Source organism: Populus trichocarpa, chromosome 17 (assembly GCF_000002775.5).
Source record: "Populus trichocarpa isolate Nisqually-1 chromosome 17, P.trichocarpa_v4.1, whole genome shotgun sequence".
Lineage (NCBI taxonomy): Eukaryota > Viridiplantae > Streptophyta > Magnoliopsida > Malpighiales > Salicaceae > Populus > Populus trichocarpa.
Window position 1 is genome coordinate 14,007,193 of NC_037301.2, and position 19,342 is coordinate 14,026,534.

At 31.9% G+C, this 19,342-nt stretch overlaps 2 protein-coding genes and 2 non-coding genes across 6 annotated transcripts; 1 reads left to right on the forward strand and 3 right to left on the reverse strand.

Moving 5' to 3' along the window:
• Window positions 1-1,077: 1,077 nt before the first annotated feature.
• LOC18106554 (phytoene synthase 2, chloroplastic) lies at window positions 1,078-5,119 on the reverse strand. Its single transcript, XM_006372422.3, has 7 exons — window positions 4,640-5,119; window positions 3,833-4,535; window positions 3,667-3,717; window positions 2,950-3,122; window positions 2,324-2,559; window positions 1,867-2,059; window positions 1,078-1,330 (listed from the first exon to the last, which is right to left on the reverse strand). The coding sequence occupies exons 2-7, from the start codon at window positions 4,302-4,304 to the stop codon at window positions 1,148-1,150; spliced, it is 1,308 nt and encodes a 435-aa protein (XP_006372484.1). The 5' UTR covers window positions 4,305-4,535; window positions 4,640-5,119; the 3' UTR covers window positions 1,078-1,147.
• Window positions 5,120-11,759: 6,640 nt separating this feature from the next.
• Window positions 11,760-15,909, forward strand: LOC18106553 (uncharacterized). 3 transcript variants are annotated; one of them, XM_024588711.2, is made up of 8 exons: window positions 11,760-11,914; window positions 12,014-12,040; window positions 12,214-12,330; window positions 13,817-14,063; window positions 14,219-14,281; window positions 14,610-14,696; window positions 15,163-15,400; window positions 15,467-15,909. In XM_024588711.2, the coding sequence occupies exons 1-8, from the start codon at window positions 11,856-11,858 to the stop codon at window positions 15,676-15,678; spliced, it is 1,050 nt and encodes a 349-aa protein (XP_024444479.2). In that variant the 5' UTR covers window positions 11,760-11,855; the 3' UTR covers window positions 15,679-15,909. The 3 variants fall into 3 exon arrangements, with proteins under 3 accessions (XP_024444479.2, XP_052304171.1, XP_024444477.2); XM_052448211.1 differs by having other exon boundaries at window positions 11,761-11,914; window positions 15,163-15,424; window positions 15,458-15,909; XM_024588709.2 differs by having other exon boundaries at window positions 11,761-11,914; window positions 15,163-15,909.
• Window positions 15,910-16,459: 550 nt separating this feature from the next.
• Window positions 16,460-16,550, reverse strand: LOC112324818 (small nucleolar RNA Z103). Its single transcript, XR_002978820.1, has one exon. It is a non-coding gene; the product is annotated as a small nucleolar RNA Z103 (small nucleolar RNA).
• A 102-nt stretch (window positions 16,551-16,652) lies between these two features.
• Window positions 16,653-16,745, reverse strand: LOC112324817 (small nucleolar RNA Z103). Its single transcript, XR_002978819.1, has one exon. It is a non-coding gene; the product is annotated as a small nucleolar RNA Z103 (small nucleolar RNA).
• Between the last annotated feature and the right edge of the window lie 2,597 nt (window positions 16,746-19,342).

A 19,342-nucleotide genomic window follows, 5' to 3' on the forward strand; every position in this document is an offset into this window, starting at 1 on the left:
TATTAAAATTAACGTGAGTAAAATTGTTTTTCTTTTAAAGATGGAAATGTATTTTTAATGATTTTAATTATCCTTAGTTCAAGATTATAAAAAAAAACATATAAAATACTATTTTACAAATTTATGTCTTTTCAACCTAAATATATTTTGAGAAACAATGAGAATCAAAATGCAAATCTCAATTCTTTAAATTACAAAATATGTTTGATTTATTGTTTTTAAAATTGATTAGGATAGAATTTTTAAACATATCAATCCTTGATTTAATTTAGATTTAAAAAATAAATAATAATATTTTGAGTTGACCTGGCTCAATCTGAATTAACATATTTAATTCATGTTTTCATAATTAAATTTATAATAATTTTAATTTTGATTTCATTTATATTTTACAAGGTATGTGTTTAAGATTATAGTACAACATGATTTTCAAAATAATTTTTTTATTTTTAATATTAATACATTAAAATTATTAAATAATACTTTATTTTTAAAAAAAAAAACTTCTAAAAACATAGCGCTTCAAAACACACCCGAGGTCAAGGTCACCTGAAGTCTTTTTCAGTAAGCGTTGCAGTACGCAAGGTCTTTTTTCCCGATTTGGACACAACATATATTACAATTCTTTCATCTCGAATGATTATCTTCCCTTCATTACATTCAATTAATTTCCGATGAACATTCCCGAATCCATTTCTTTTGCGTTTGTTTCAGAAGTGGAATCTACAGGGGGGGGGGGGAGAATACTGCGTGGATCAACCATTTAGAATTTGGTAATGATATATTTTACACTCTTCTTCTTCTTCTTCTTCTCTTGTTCTTTCAGTTGGTGACTTGTCTAGTGCTGATCTTCAAATCTTGTTAGCTCTACATGGACCTAAAAGCAAAGGCCACATTACTCTGAAGACACAAAAGGAAGGCCGTCCAATCTGTTGCTAGAAATGCAAAATGCCTAACCACATGATTTTGTTTCGCTCTTTGCAACTCACTGTAGAGTTCAAGCCTTCAAATGTAATTGAATTTCATTCTAACTTTCAATGAATACTTGCTGTATGGATGTATGCTTGCATGCTGATATACATTACAATATTTAAACCATTTTATCCACTAGGTATAAAATATTTGAGTTTCAAGTTCATATTGCAGTTTATGTTTTTGCCAAAGGAGATGGCACTCTCGATGATGGACTAATGAGGGATTTTGCATACGCAACTGGCAAAGCAACTATCTTCTTGGCTTTTCTCACATATGCCCTCTTTGTGAAGCTGTTGTAATCGTTAGCCTCTATCTCGTCTAGTATTTGGCGATATAGCAGCAAGGATGCCCAAACCTGCAACATCCGAAAACATTGCGCAATCATAAGCAAAAGTAGGCGGAAAAGATACTATCGATTATCGAAAGAACATCCTAGCTATGATTCTAAATTTCTCAGTCAGAAATGCTAATCCTTTTGTTAGTTTGGCGTGATGACAATGCTAATTTGTTCGATTGCTGAAAAGATGAATTTCTGATCTTGGTAATCATGAGAACATTGTAGGATAAAGCTTAGCAAGGTCCTATTTACCGCAACAGAAGTATCAAAAAGAAAACAAAAGGGCAAAACCATAACTGAGGACAATAGCCATGACCTTCCCTGGCCAGGCTTCTCTTGTGTGTGATTGCCAACATAAGACCAGAAAACAGCTAGTTTTGTGTCAATTAGGGTGCATGTGTTCAAAGCCAATCATATGACGATTATAGATCTTCAATTAGTTTCATGATTTACATTTCTTTTTTTAATTTTTAATTCATTTTCCCATTGTTCACTAAAGGTTAAGGTTCATTATTTTGCTATTGAGATATCGATAGAAGTTCTTGATTGTTTACCGGCCATCGACTTGCAGCACTCAATTCTGTCACTCCTTTCTCAGCCTCATCAAAGAACATCCTTGCTCTCTTAATTTGATTCTTCATAAAGTTTCTCCACTTATCTGTCACCTTTCCAGCAAATATGTCATCATCTGAAAGCCCTGCCTGTGCCAGCTCATCTTGTGGTAGATAAACCCTTCCTCTTCTTGCACTGCAAACAAAGTCGACAGAAAAGGAAAAGCTAAGGATAAAAAACTGCATATACAAAAAGACGACTCACCATACCAAAGAAAAATAGGCGAAAAAAAATTATATGACAAGAATTTGTTCATAAGATACTATTCGATGCAGCATATAATTCTAGATTATTGCTCAATTGACTCCCTAAAAAGAAAGTGAAAGCTCTAGACAGCTTGTGCAAAGTATTTTTTTTATTGTGGCTTCAAGTTTGCAGCATACAACACTCTGCACTTACTCTTCTCCTACATCCCTGAGTATGTTAGTGAGTTGATTGGCTATCCCCAATGCCAAGGCAGCATTATAAACACTCTCGGTCGAAGCCTGTGATTCAGGTGCAATGCCCATGACTGGAACACTCATCAGTCCAACAGTCCCAGCAACATAATAACAGTAAAGATAGAGCTCATCAAAGTTTTGGTATCTTGATTTCCTCAAGTCCATCCTCATTCCTTGAATCATATCTTTGAATGGCTGAAACAAGGTATCATACGAAAAAATCAGACATGAATCTTGCTTAGACACAACATCACTGGTAATGCTTTTACAATATCATTGCATTAAAGTGACTAGCATCAAATAGTAATGGACTTCATGTGGAGTGAAAAAAAATTAAGATTCTAGTTTTTGGGCATGACTGCAGATTTCAAAAAAAAAAAAAACTGTTTCCAATAGCTACTAGAACAAGCTGGAAAAGTATGACTGCTCAGAGTACCCAGAACAACTACTTGCACATTGCATATAGAAATAAACTAAAGTCGCCAACTAGCACGATATGTTGCAATGCCAGAAATATTTTTGATTGGTAACAGAGTAACTATTTTTCAATTGAGAAGTACTTTGATTTTGAAAGTACTGCCTAACCTGAATATCAACAGGAAATTTTCCAACTGTGTCTGCTAGAGCAGCATCCATCATATCAAATGGACGCCCTTGGAAAAGATCTTCCAACCTTGCCTCCCACCTATCTAAAGCTGTTGGTGTAATGTGTGAAGCATTAGGCCCATCAACAAGCTCATCGGTCCTCCTACACCACACTACATGTGCAGAAAACATTGTTAGAAAGAAAGGAAAAGGTTCATTCTCTGTCTTGAGAATCATCGTCTCTTACATTCATAGACAATAACCTTCGAATATCATATACCATACAGAACTGATCAAACCTGATTTCAATCATGAATCGGAGGAATAATATTAAGGGTAAGCATCAGGAGTTAGATAGTGTAACCAGTCACAGCATGCTTGATTTCTCTTCGAGAGATATTGTCTTCAAAATTCCAAGTACATGATTATCACATTTTCAAATAAATTCCATGAAAAGAGCACTTAAGGCTTCACATATATCCTAGACAGGAAAAGATAAGTTCTTATGGTTCACATAATATACAATTAGCTGCACAATTAGCACCATGATTTCATAAGCTCACAAAAATAACATCTCTTTTTATTTCAGAATACTTTGCTCATCATTTGATTATCAAATCCCATCAGAACACATGTATGCTGTATAGGATTGAAATCACTCTCCTCCAACTTCTAAATTCTCTGAATATTCCAAGGTGAAAAGAGAAAATCACTCACCATATATGGCCCAAATAGCCCTTCTCCGTTCAGGGGTCATGAGCAGAGTTCCTGAGAAAGCAAAAGGCAAATGAGAAAACCAATCACAAGTACAACGTATAACAGATTCAAAAGCCAGCAAGAGCCTAAAATCAAAATTCCATTAACTGAACAACAGGAAGCTAACCCAGGTAAAAAGTCTTGGCATACTCAGCACAAACTTCTCCACACCGATCATAAGCTTCACTCAACAAGCTCAAAGTCCCTGGAAGAACAACATCTGGTTTCACATCCAGATCACCTCTGGACTTCAGTTCTTTCTTAACCAGAGCTGCCTGCTTCAGCACCACATTATAAACCATCTCCTCGGATGACAAAACAGCCATTTCTCCAGCATGGCTTGCTACCATGCTTGATATCACAGGCAATTTGCTTCCATTACTTCTACCACCTAAATACCCCAAATCTGGATTGACAGAGCATGACTTCCATTTCTGTTTCCTACCCTTTTTTTCTCCAAGCTTAAAAAACAAACTCCGATCTCTAGAATTACCAAACTTCGTTGTATCCAGAACCCTGACAGAATCCAGGAATCGAAGACAATTGGAAACCTCTGTGCTTGGATTGGCACTACCAACCCAAAACAATGCTACAGTCATTTCAAAAACTAGTCTTTTTGTTACCAAACTCTCCTGGGAACCTCCTTCAACAATCCCAATTCACTCAAAACACACAAGTTTTCTTCTTTTCAAGATAAACCCACTTCAACTTTACAAGCGAGGTTCATAAAAAGTAGCTAGCTGACTTCCCTCACACAAGAAAAGCAAACCAACTTTTTCAAAATGAGCCCATTATAGACCAGCAGCAAGTGAAGCTTTGTTTAAGCTTATCTGTAATTGAAACATTAAAAAAGAAATCATAGCCATAAACTATATAAAACGAGGATGATAAAGATTATGTTATGTGATGATAAACTGATGATTAAAAGGCTAACCTCTTTTGCTGTTTTTTTTTGCACCACTCCCTTGACAACAAAGAACTTTCTCCAATAAATTAAGACAACAACTCTTTTACAAGTACCGACCTCACATGAATTGGAAAACTAACGACGGCCCACTAAACAAACTCTCCACCCTTCCAGAGGCTCCTACAAAAAATGACAACGTTTTTGTTTTGTTCTTGTTCTTGTCCGGCTATAAACCCGTTTGTATCCGGATTTGGTTTCAAGCTGGTGGCCCAAACCTTTTGAGTTTGAAAGCGCAGTGTATTTGTCGCCTGTAATATTATCTCAGATTTGAATTAATGAATGATTTCTGTAAAAAAATATATGTTCAATCAAGGATGGACTTGTCAAAAACTCCATTAAATGAAAAAAATAACATTACATAAGTCTAATTTATCGCAATTTCATAAGCAACAAAGAACTAATGTATATGAAGATTTGAGTGATGTTTACTGCTGCGGGTGGAGCATTGACCCAACTTTGAACTTGGACATTTTTTTTGGTGGGTCAAAAAAGGGAATTATGAAAAGAGCAATGAAATCTAAATGAGATGGACACGTCGACGTATCCACCAATCAATGGAGGATAACGTTATCAAAAGGGTGGCAGAAAAGGCCTGGGCCATGGGGGGGCAGATGTACACGTGGCGAACGATAAATGAACAGTTAAAGTAGCCCTAAGAAGATCCTTTTGAGGATATTATTATAGATACCAGTGCTCCTACAAAGAAATAAAAAAGATAGATTGGTGGGGGGGCATCTTCTCCAGCAATGGAAAGGGGGTAGGTCGAAATTCTATTTTTTTTTTTTTCATTTTCTCATTGTTTTCTTCTCTTCTTTCCAGGAGTTTTCATGTCAAAAAAATAAATAAATAATCCAATCAAGTAACTTAAATTATTTAATGAGATTTTAAAATATAATTTATATTATTATTTAATATAATTTTTTAAATAAAAAATTTTAAATTTTAAAACTTATATAGGTCCATATACTAGTTGTGCTTAATTTTTATCAAATAAATAAGAAAAGTAAGATTCAAACTCGTGATCACTTGGTCAATAAAACTCTGATATCATGTCAAAGAAACAATTCAACTTAAAAACTTAAGATGTTGAGTGAGTTTCCGATACATGATTTATATTATTATCTAATATTTTGAATTGTGATGTAAAGTATTTTTTAAAATATTATTTTTAAAATTTTTATTTTTAACATGAAAGGTTAAAAACAATTAAAACAAACATCACTTTAATGTTCTTTTCAAACCAAAAATTATTTTAAAAAAAATCCAAAAATAAAAACAGAATCTGCATCGAACACCCCCAGTTAGGTTTTTGTTTTGTTGTGAAGGAAAAGTAAACTAATTGTGTGACGTGTAGACCACGATTGATGTAATTTGTGGATGTGTCCACACTTGTTCTTCATGGTATTCTCTTAGACACGTAGCCCACCACCTTTTTTTAATTACTATTTTCATCCTTTTAATTCGTTTTCTTGAATGCCTGTATTTTCCCGTAGAATTAATATACATGGCCATTGACAAGGTAACTTGCTGGTTGTATTAGGGTTTGATCAAGGAAGTATTTCTTCTTCAACTTTGCTACTTATACATTCATTATACCTCATTGTTGTCTTTTTCATCAGACAATAAACAGTAAAATCTTAGTTAATCTTTAACGGATTATGAGAGTTATATATATTATCACGACACCTTCAAATATTCTACACCACTGTGGAAATAATGATTTTTTATGATTTTATATATATATATAAATGAGTATTTTTTAAACTCAAATATTCTAGACATGGATTTTTAATACATGACTTCTTTATAAATACAATAAACTTACTATAATTGTATCACTCATCATACTAAAACTCCTAGGCATTAATTAATTAATTTCAATGTAGTTTCGTCAATCAATTTTCTTTTTTTCTAGTTCTTAAACCTTTTTTTTTATTCGTAACTTTTAATGGTCAAACTATTAATTAATTTGTCGGAATATTTTAATGACATGCAAATTTCAAAGAAAAAGAATCAATGTGTAAAACAAGAAGAAATAACATGGTCATAATTAAAATTCTTTTGAAAAATTCATTTTAATCCTCAAAAATTTAATTTGCTATGAAAGTTTATTATTTTTATTGCATTTTGATCATTGAGTTAGAGAAATGAGAGAGAATTGAAGGCGCCTGAAATAATGAGAGAGAGAGATTTGTCGGTTTGGTCACGTTCCGGTGATGAAAATCATTGTATATTGGTGTCAATTCGTTTCATTCAACGAAATGAGTTTGATAATGATTGTTTTTATCCGTAAACTTACATGAGATGGTAGATATCTAGACTTGAAAAGTTTTTCCCAATTCGGGTTAAATTTATGTTTTTTAATCTATTTTTGGGTTTTTGAGAGTAATTATTAGGTGGTTTAGAAAGAGTTTGATAATATTGTTTAGTTGTTTTTGAGTAAAAATGGTTAAAAATAGATTTTTAGATTTAAAAATTATTTTTCCTGATTTTCCATTTACCAGTAATGACTAAATTCTAAAAAAATAAACGATGTGTCCTTTTCAACCGTTGCGTGGGCTAATTTTTCTCTACAAAAATAAATGAATATGTTTAAAATAAAAGTTTGCCTAACCAAGTGCGATGTTTTTGAGTGGTTAAAATATTGGATTTAAAATTTCTTGAGCTTCCCCCTCACGTTCAACCCTAATGTTTGTCGAATCCTCTACAATATAAAACAGGTACCTAATCTATCAATATCGAGTGACAACAAAGGTTTTGAATTAATAGAGAAAGACTCGCTTATTTTATGATATGTTCATTCCTTTTTCTTTTTTTTTTTAACTCGAGGTGTTCGGGCCAGCTTACACGCACCACGATTAATTCCTGGATCCATTAAACACCTTGCAAGCTCAATAGACAAGTAAAACACCGCGGGGGTGACATGTGTGCACACAAAGGTTCGAACCTAGGGTGCAGAGATAGAGAATTCCCTGCTAGGACCGCTAGGCCACGAACTTTGGTGCATGTTCATTCCTTTTTGTTTATATAGGTGATGTTTTAAATATTATTTATGCGAGCTAATGAAAATAAATTATGAATAAAAAACAATAACGGTTCGTATGTAGGAACTTGTTCTCTTTTTAATTTTTTTATTTTCAATTTCTATCTTAAATGTTATGTTTTTATTAAATTCTTTTATTGTTTTTCATTTCATTTTTATTTTTAGATATTTGATTGATTTTGAATTAATATTTATAATTTATTTTGATTTACTTTTTATTAAATTACCATAATTTCAAATAAATATCACAAGTTGATAAGTTAACTCGGTATAGTCTCAAATAAATACCTCAAACAAAATTTTATTTTTTTAATTATAATTAAATTTGATTAAACTTGAAGGAAAAAAAAAACAGGAAGGGTTCTTAAAAAAAAAGCACATGCTAATATTATAATATAATCTGTATCTGTTTTGATTGGGAAAGGAGACATTCATATCTCGTCGAATCATAATATTAAAAAAATAATTAAAGTTTTAATTATAATATCACAATAATATTATCGAGAGATATTTACAAGATAATCCAGATACAATTAACTAATGTATACGCCTGTTTGACTTGATATAGAGCTTTTTGTGATGTTTACTGCTGTGGGTGGAGGACCATTGACCCGATTGACCCAATAAATTAATAACCCAACTTTGAATTTGGACATTTTTTTTTGGTGGGTCAAAAAAGGTTCTATAAAAAGAGCAATGAAATCTAAATGAGATTGACACGTAGACACATCCACCAATCAGTGGAAGATAACGTTATCAAAAGGGTGGCAGAAAAGGCCGTGGGGGGCAGCTGTACACGTGGCGAACGATGAATGAACAATTAAAGTAGCCCTAAGATCCTTTGAGGATATTATTATACAGACCTACCACTACTTAAAAAAATAATAATAGTAATAATAATAATTTTAAAGGTAACTTAACTCGTTTACTCTTTAATAATAGGAAGTTTTTGATTTTTTAGAGCTACTAGAAACTTAGATAATTATTAATTTTAAAATTAATAAATTTATATGTAAATGAACATCTATATTAATTAAAAAAACAAATACCAGCAATGAAAATGGGGTTGGTTGAAATTATTTCTTCGTTTTCTTTTAAATATTAATTTAATATTTTTTGAAGTTAAAAGTAATTTAAAAAAACATTTAAAATTAAAAACAAAAAATCATGAGAGACAACCTAAATAGGTTTTGTCTTGTTGTGAGGGAAAAGAAAACTGTTTGAACTTTGTGGGACAGGTAGACCACAATTGTTGGAATTTGTGGACGTGTCCACCCTTATTGTTCATGGGGTTAGAGGTATTCTCTTAGACACGTAGCCCGCCACCTTTAGCGTTATAATTAAATTTTAAAATGCAGTCGTTTTAATTAACTAGCACTATATTTTTAATTAGAATTATTATTTCTATTTTTTTAATACTTTATAATTTTTAAAGTAAGTTAATAAACAATCTCAAAATAATATATCTATATTTTACATAATAAAAGGCTATAAAAATCATAAATGTGATAAAATTATATTATAATTAATTTATAAATTTTAAATATAAAATCAATTTTAATTGAATAATTTATTATTAATATTATTACTTTTAGATCAAATACATAATAATTAAAAAATAAATTATTAAAACTAAAATAAAAATTTATAATAGTATTTAAGGAATATACCAAAAACAAAAAGTAGATGAATCTAGTAAATCTTTCTCATATTGTAATAAAAAACCAAAGAAAAAAAAATAATAACATAGAGTTAGACTTAACACCTCACCCATGTAATAAGTGTTTAGAAATGCGAGCCAATCTATGTTTTTAAAAAATTTTAATTTTTTTTACTAAAAATTAATTTTTTAACTCTTGAATTTACTCTTTAATAATAAAAAATTTAAATGATTATTAATTTTAAAATTAATAAATTTACACATAAACTAACCTAATACCCATATTAATTAAAAAAAAAATAGCAGCAATGAAAATGGGGTTGGTTGAAATTATTTCTTCGTTTTCTTTTAAATATTAATTTAATATTTTTTGAAGTTAAAAGTATTTTTAAAAAACATTTAAAATTAAAAACAAAAAATCATGAGAGACAACCTAAGTAGGTTTTGTCTTGTTGTGAGGGAAAAGAAAACTGTTTGTGGGACATGAAGACCACAATTGTTGGAATTTGTGGACGTGTCCACCCTTATTGTTCATGGGGTTAGAGGTATTCTCTTAGACACGTAGCCCGCCACCTTTAGCGTTATAATTAAATTTAAAATGCAGTCGTTTTAATTATTTTATTAAAATAATTTTTTCTCATAATTTTTTTTGTTTATTTTAACTAGCATAATATTTTTAATTAGAATTATTATTTCTGTTTTTTTAAAACAAGTTAATAAACAATCTCAAAATAGTATCTCTATATTTTACATAATTAAAAGCTATAAAAATCATAAATATAATAAAATTATATTTAAAATTAATTTATAAATTTTAAATATAAAATAAATTTTAATTGAATAATTTATTATTAATATTATTACTTTTAGATCAGATACATAATAATTAAAAAATAAATTATTAAAACTAAAATAAAAATTTATAATAGTATTTAAGGAATATAAAAAAAAACAAAGAGCACGTGAATCTAGTAAATTTTTCTCATATTGTAATAAAAAAAAAAATAAAAGAAAAAGATAACATAGAGTTAGACTTAACACCTCACCCATGTATGAGTGTTTGGAAATGTATGCTAATCTATGCTTTTAAAAAAATTAATTTTTTTTTAAATTAATATTTTATATATGTTTTGGATTGTTTTTATATGTTGAACTTAAAATTAATTTTTTAAAAATAAAAAAATATTATTTTAATATATCTTAAAATAAAAAACACTATAAAATACAACCGCAACAATACTCTCAAATATACCTGTAATGCCCTCTGACTCCATAGATTTTCTTGTTCAAATTTACAGGGTAAATAATTTTTTATTTACTGTTGGGCCGCAACCCAAACACCCAAGAAGAACCGGCGGACAACTGTCGTCCATTCACAACTATTAAGCCACAACCAAGATTGGACAATTGTTTTCCAATCATCGTTGTTGGGCCACAACCTAAACAACAAAGATTGGACAGCTATTGTCTATTCACAAATTTGGGCCTAGTCTAACTCGGCAACCGAACAACTTGTCAGGCCTAAAAGCCCAACCAAATAGAGACTCCATCCCAAGGCCTAACTAGGCAGAAATGGAATGGCGTGCCAAATAATGTATTTTCTAATACTACAATACTACAACAATGAAAATCTTTTTTTATCTAACCCGGCTAAAAAATTAATTCGCGGGTTACAGGATCAATCTGGATTAAATTAAAAAAATATATTTAATATTTTAATATTTTATAAAAATAATTAAAAAATAATTTATACAAAAATATTTTAATTTTTTTTATCTAACATTTCGATTAATGTTAGAATTGTTGTTTTCTTTTCTCATTTTATTGACTTAAACATTAAGAATTCCTTTATCTACATAAAAGACTTGTTTGCTAAGAAAACATGAAATGTTTCGCCTGGACACGTCAGCGATACATCAGTTATGAAAAACTCAAATCCATTAGTTTGCTTTTTAAAATCTGAGATTAAATTGAATTTAATTATTTCTTTCAAAAAGTATTAGCTAAAATTTTCCAAATAGAATTAAAAAAAATATTCAGATCGGTTTTGTACCGATATTCCGGATAGTTAAATAAATTTGCTCGTCTCTGACTTCCGGACGTAAAAGTGTGCGCACGTATACGTTTGTACTGCAGTGTAGTAGCTTAACATGCATAGATATGCTTCGAGGAATCTTATAGGTCCCGCTGCGAGTAATCATTTACATATACTCGCCAAAATCAATCGGAATATTTTATCAAAGGACACGTTGCAGTTACGTAAGTCGAGTATAGAGGTCTTGCCTACTCAAGCGACTAACTACAGCACACAAAGTAAGGACATATTTGTCATTCCGTAAATCTACTGGCACGTCACTTTCACTTTCCTTTGAAACGTCCTTCCAGCTTCCACTCCTCGCTTTCACAATGGTTCTTTATTTTAGATAAAATCTGAGCAAAAGTAAGCTTGGTGGCGATTAATTTCAAAGAGGTCTGAGTTCATGATGGGTTTCGTGTTTCTTTTAAGATTTGCAGTGAAATGCCTCGGTGTTCTTGCATGGTATGCGCATAATGTCTGTGTGTAACTTTACTTCGTGTTTTCCTTTGCTTTGTGTTTTCATGACTGTGATGATCAGCTGTTTCTGTTCCATGGTTGCAGGCCTGTTTTTGGTTTGGGTTATCCTCTGTAAGTCTCCTCTCTTTGTTTTACTTTGAGTGTGTTTGTTCATGTTAATGACTCGACAATCAGCTCTCATGGTGTTTAGATTATGTTATTCGGAATGTCAAGTCGGTGTTTGTTTAGCCAAGAAGTGATGAATCATTACTAATTACTCGTGCTTGTTTCTGAGTGTCTAACAGATGTGCTTCCATTCAAGCGATCGAGACTAATTCGAACTCAGACACCCAGAAGCTGATCTCATACTGGGTCTCCATTTCTGTGGTCTTGCTCCTTGAACATTCGTTTCAGCTTGAATGGTAATTAAATGAAATTAAATTTAAGAGAAACTAAAATGCGTGGCGTTTTCCTGCTGCAATTTTCACTGGTCAAGGAGTATATGATATGTTATGCATTCTTCCTGCTGCAAATAGTAAAATAAGCCCAAACACCTGCTCTCTTTTTTATCTTTATTTTTTTTTCTCTTGAAACTAAATTTAAATTGATTAAAATAGATTAATTAGAAATATATTTGGGGTATTGTTTTATTAATTACTATTTGGTTTTGACTCTTTTTTTGGAATAAGATTATAGTATTTTGTTTATAATATTAGCTAATGCTCTTTTTCTACACTAATTAATGATTTTTTTTCCAAGTGTTAATTTTTTATTCCAGTAATCGAATAAGAAATATATTCTAAAAACAAATTTAACCCATTCAAGGTTATTAAATTTAAATTGAAGTTTATTAAAACAAATAAATTAGATGTATATTTGGGATATTTTACTTAACTCCAATTCCAATTTTCCATGTGAGCATTATATTATTTTCCTTTTAAATTTATTCGCATCAAAATTATCAAAACATTATTTTTTTTTATGAAAACTTTCTTTTATGCTTCAAATAAGCTATTACTTACACAAAAAAAAACTATTTTGATAACGAAATATATATATATATATATATATATATATATATATATATATATATATATATATATATATATATATAAAAAAAACGCATTAACAAGATGAAGGAGTTTTAATTAAAGAAATACCTTTTTTTATTCTTATTTTAAATTGTTCATTTTTTTTTGTTTATTCTGATTTCTTTCAATTTTTATTAAATAAACAACATGGCTAAAAAGCTAATTTTTAAAAATAATTAATAAGAAAAAGGAGAAATTCTAGTAGAAAATTATCATGTTTTAATTGAATTTAAATTATTACCCGTCTTATAAAAAAAATTATTACCTTATAATAAAAAAAAGTTTGAGGAGTTTCTCACTGTATGAAATTAAATATATATTTTTCTCTTAGCTTTCTATTAAATAGCTAGTTAGTATTAATATTTTTTTTAATATTTATTAACATATATAATTTTTGATTTATTTTATTAATCATGCTCATTAACTTTTTAGTTTATTATTAAAATTATTCTTGATAGTACATAACGCATTGACAATACCTGTATACTTTTTTTGGCGTTGAAGAAACCTTTTGAAAAAACAAAAAAACAAAGTGCGATTATGCAGCTCTGATTTTGTAGCCAACTGAAACAAATATAAACATGATCTTCTGGGAGTCCAAACAATTTCAGGCGTTTCCGATCTAGGGTATTTTATTTTATTTTATTCTGTAATTACCCTTGACAATGATCAGTTAATGAAAATTGATGTCTTCAAGATGAGTTTGGACATCTGTTCAAATTGTTGGTAGGAAATATGCTGTGTGCTATTTGATCAGGACAAGAGGACTGTTGAATCTCTCAAGTCAATCTCTATTTTCGCATCTCTCTATATGCAGGCTAGCCTTCTGGCTATACATTAAGCTAATGATCGTCGGCTACTTGGTTCTGCCTTACTTCGATGGTTCTCTGTATGTCTATAAACACCTTATTAATCCGTGTCTATCCATGAGCCCTGCAATTATCACCTGCCAGTTCAACAAGCAGGAGGAGTTGTTTTTCAAGAAAGATGATTTTCTTGTTGAGATGAGGAGGTATATGAAGGAAAAGGGCTCTGATGCTTTGGAGGATCTCATTGCTTCCACGGTATATATGCTTCTTCGTGGCAACAAGTCCATGGAAATCTTTTGATATTTGCCTGAAATCAATTGAATTAATCTAAATTTGACGTTCTTATCATGTGCATAAAGTATGCTTTCTCACCATTGCTTCCCTCCCAAACACCTGTCTCTTTCTTCCAGAAAAAGAGTGCAAAGCCTGATGTTGATGTGAAGGAGATCAGGGCGGTTGAAGCAGAGGATTTGGTAAGGTCGCTAATTTCAGTTGCATATTGTTTATGGCTCTTTATGTGACTTGTTCAAAGCCAGATCATGAATGCAGAAACACCCACCAACCAATGTTAGCAGGAGCGGTCTTTATAACGAGAGCTCGATCATTGCAGCAACCACACAACTCATGTTTCCTTATTGTTGATTGTTTTTTTTCTTTTTTTGAAAAGAAGTCCTACTTGTTATAAAGACCTGTTAACGAGCGGTCTTTATTACTTGTTATGAAGTAATTCAGTGCTCTTGTAGAATAGTGTGATGCTGCACAGGGTTTTATTTCAGCTGATCAAGCTTTTGATTCATGCAGCTGAAGTTCGAACAACTTCCGGTTCGATTCGAAGACAGTAATGATGTGGAGACAACAGAGAAGATAGAAGTTGCATCAACCAAGCAGGTAATTTTATTCAACGGTTGGAAATTTGGGCACCCTTAAAGGAGAAGTCTACCTGTGCTTTTGGAAATAATATATGAACTGCGAAATGTTACTTCCACAGCATCACCAATTTCATCAGCCAAATTTGAATATCTTTTGATTCACTTCCGGTTCGATTCAAAAATGGTGATGCTGTGGAAGTAATAGAGAAGCAAGAAGTTGCATCGACCACGCAGGTTATTTTATTCAGCAGATGAAATTTGGCTGCATGTGCTTCAACCCAAACAATCCAAAACTTCTCTCTAGAAGTTGTGTTCTTTGATAAGATTTTCAAAAATTCCCTTTGAGTACCACAAATTCCCTTCCCATCCTCCCCCCTGTGATTTCTTTATTGGTTTCTTGTTAGTCAATGTTCTCTTGACCATTCTATGTTTACCATGTGCCTTCTTTATACATCCTCCAAGCATCTATTTTACTGCATTTGCAGGCTAGACAGGCAGAATCCAACGTCAACCAGACAGAAAACAGAACATTTCCACCTCTGGAATGCATAAACACTGCAACAACAACAGTAGGAGGCGGAGATCTTTGTGGGATTCTACCTCCCGAGAAAGTCCAAAAGGTATGGACTTGTGTTATATGTCAAGTAACAGCCCAAAGTGAGACAGCTCTAATTTCACATCTCCATGGGAAGAGACACAAGGCCACTTGTGAACAGCTAAATGTCAAGAATCAGAAAGCTTGTGAGCCTCTGAACTTCAAGAACCAGAAAGCTTGTGAGCCTCTGAACTTCAAGAACCAGGCATCAAACAGCAATGTTTCCCCTGCTTCAGTAGGAAGGAACCTGATGAAGAGCAGATGTATTGAGATGATAGGTTCTCATTGGTTTTGTACAATCTGCAATGTAAGCAGTGTACATGGCATGCAAAGTCACCTTAAAGGGAAAAGGCACAGGGCTTCGTTGCAAGCATTGGATGGTCTTGGAGGTAATAGGCATGCTTGAGTCACTGAATATGTTCATACAACTATTGCAGAAGATGTTGTTCTAATCTCGAGGCCAAGGTGGCCGTGATCATCCAAGGTACCTGTAGATTAAATGGCGTGTCTTGTTGCCGGACAAAAACAAATTAAATGGCGTCGGAAGGCAAAAACTTAAAAGGCGGATATTATGTAAGCTAGACTTTGAAATGGCGGACTTTTTTTTTTATATTAATGAATGAAGAAGTTTCATTGATCCAAAGGATACAAGTAGGAGCTTATCCTGCTACAAAAGCAGGAATTCAGACACGATTACAAGAAAATTAATCAGAGAAATAGCCACTGATTACAAACAACAAAAGATTTTGTTCCTTATCAGGTCCTTTTGCATATGAATAATGAACCTTTATGGACTCCTCGTCGAATTCCTTATCCCATGGAAATTGACTGAGTGGCTTTGAAAAATAGGGGACGATAACTAAATTTTTATAAAAACTCGACTTCTAGGCTCATTATCATTGGAAGGATAAATATCAGATATATTAAATATCTTAGCAAATTGATTCCTTCATATTCCTATTATGTCGAAAGGTTTATACTTCTTTTGCTGTAGCTTGCTTAGCACAAAAATACCATCACCATATCTTATTTCTTGAACACTTAAAACATGTCAGATTATCAATTTTTATTTGATAGATGCTGAGAAAGCGTTGAATTTTCTTATCCAAAAGAAAAACAATAGTAAGAAAAGTAATGAACTTTTCAAAATCCAGAAACTTTGAAAAATATAAATCAGGAAATTTAAGATGGATCAGAATCCTGGCTTGGTTCTCAAAAGAGAAAAATCGCTCAGTTTATTCAGCTTCGATCATTTGGGGAAATAATCATCATCTCCATCTCTTCAATCCCATTATTTATCATTAATTAATCCTACAAATCGCAATAATTTAACATAAAAAATAAAATTTTCAAAAAATATTTTATAAAATCAAGTTGAAGATGGATCAGAAATCTGGCTTGGATCTCTCGAAAGAGAAAAATCGCTCAGTTTGTTCAGCTTCGATCATCTGGGGAAATAATCATCACCTCCATCTTCGCCTTCATTTAAAAAAACCCCTTTCACAAAAGAACAAAATAAAGATCTAATAGAGACACAAAAATATATCCAAATCTGCATCAAACAGAGAGTGTGGTGTAAAGATCTAATCAACTCCTAATTGGGATTTTGCAGAAACGGAAAATTAGATATAGCGTCAGCTCATACACAACGTTTACTCTGTAAAAAACGCTGGTAATCAGTATATGACGCAAGGAAAAATTAGATTTCTTGATAGTTAATGAAAGGTAAAGAAATTAAAAAACCCACAAGGGCGAGAGAAGTTGAAGCAATTATGGATGCTGCAGAGAGTGGTATGGGGTAGACGATAGCTCAATGATAATTGAGGTCAGGAAAGAGTGGTTTATAAAGACAAAGGAAGGGAGGGTTTGCTGCTGTTGCTAAAACCCTAGAGCAAGTGGGCTTTTGCCATGTGTACTGACCGAGTAGAATTTGGGCCGTGTGGCCTCTTATCACGCCGAAGAAGAATGGCCCAAGGAGAAGTTATTCGACCTGTTTAAGACTTGAATCTTGGATGTGTTGGATAAATAAATTCAAGTTTATTAATTTTTTTTTAAAATAAAATAATATTATTTTAATTTTTTAAAAAGATATTAAATTGAATTCTGATGAGTTTAACTAGATTACAAACTCACTTGTCAAATTAATTGATTCATTTTAATATTTTAAAAATCAAATAATATTATTCTATTTTTTTTAAATTACTAAATTAAATTTAAATCAAGTTAACTAGATTAGAAACTCACTTATCAAATGAATTGAGTTATTTTTTTTTAAAAACAAAATCTTTGTGGTCGCATTAGATTTTATAACCATGGAAACGAATGAATCTTTGGGGGAGGAGAATTTGTTTATTAGAATTTTGTTTAATTTTAAAGTAAATTTTTAATTTTTAAATCCAGATAGTTAAATGCATAAATAAGTATTACATAGATAAATATTGGATATGAGTATTTTATTATTATTAACATAAAATCTAGAGATTATCCTGTAAAAACAATTTAATTTAAATTAATTTATTACCTAGCAAAAATATTCATTGTGATTAATAAAAAAAATTGATTATCTCCAGTAATGTATCTTAATCCTTGTATTTAACACAATAATTTAGATATTTAAATTAAATTTGAGTATAATTTAACGATGAGGAAAAAAAAAAAAAAACTTTATACTTCAAGTAATGTATTTCCGTCCATCATGCGCGGGAGCTGGAGAAGTTGAATTAATGATCTTGGCGACGAATTAAGCATGGCAAGTATTGGCAATGTTGCCGATGCAAAGAGTGCCAAAAGCAATATTGAGAAGATCCTGATGGGCTTCAACCCCATTCAAACCCGAAGAAGTTGAGGATAGTTGGATATGGAGGTTCAAAATTTCCAATTGGATGATGAACATGCACTTGATGCAACGAAATCTAATGGAGATCTTGCTGGAATGGAATGGTGTGGCAATTCTGAACAATTTCCACCATTTGGGAAACTAGAGTTCCTTAAGCATCTTTCTTGGAAAGTCTGCATCTTGATTCCCTGAAGAGTTTAGAGCAATGGACACCAGTTACTGAAGACGGTTTTCCTAGCCTTGGCGAAGTCTAATTGCTCTACATAGTCGAAATGCCACCAGTTATGATCTCCATCAGCACATTGAAAATCGTGGAAGGCAGTGCTACATTATTGAGGTCAGCTAGGAACTACACTTCTCTTATCTTCCTTGAAATTAAAATGATTTCGGATTCGATGCTTCTTAATGATGACTGGTTGCCAAACCTTGCACTCCTTGAGCACTCACATGGTTTTGAAAAATCTGCAGTCCCAGTCATATCAGATGTTAGACAACCTATCTTCTCTTCGGAACTTGCACCTTTCAGTATTCTAATAAATCTGCATCTCTACCTGAGGAGTGCAATACCTGACAGCACTTGAGAAATTGTATCTGGAAGCATGTCCAGAGCTGATTTCGTTGCCGAAGAGCATCCATTATCTCACTTCTCTCCATTATCTTATTATTCTGGATTGCAGGGCCTTACGTTCTCTACCAAATGAGATTGGACATCTCACCTCCCTTTCACCGTTGTTGATTTGGGACTGTCCTAAATCGATGTCTCTGCCAGAACAAGTACAGAATCCCAGTATGCTCAGAGTTGAGAATAAAGGGGTGTCCATATCTGAAGAAGAGGAATAAGGAAGAGAGAGGAGAGGACTGGCCAAAGATAGCTCACATCCTTTCACTGATATCAACCTGCAGAAAGTAATCCAATGATCTCTGCAGACATGAAGATTAGAGTGGTTGACTTTTTGGATTTCGGAATATGACGAGGTTCACTCCACATTAGTTACATTGGAAGTTCATGATGTAAGCCTTTATGCGATTCTACATGGGAAAAATGCTGCAATATGGTTGCCTTGTTCTACTTTTTATGATCTATACAGATGAGATGATACACTAGTTATAATTTGCAGAATCAACGATGATAAGTTGTAGTCCAGATTTTTATAATCTATAGGGATTATCCATTTGATGTTTGCAATCTACCTCTGATTCTCTTTACTGCTGCATTGGGTCAGAATTGGTGGAT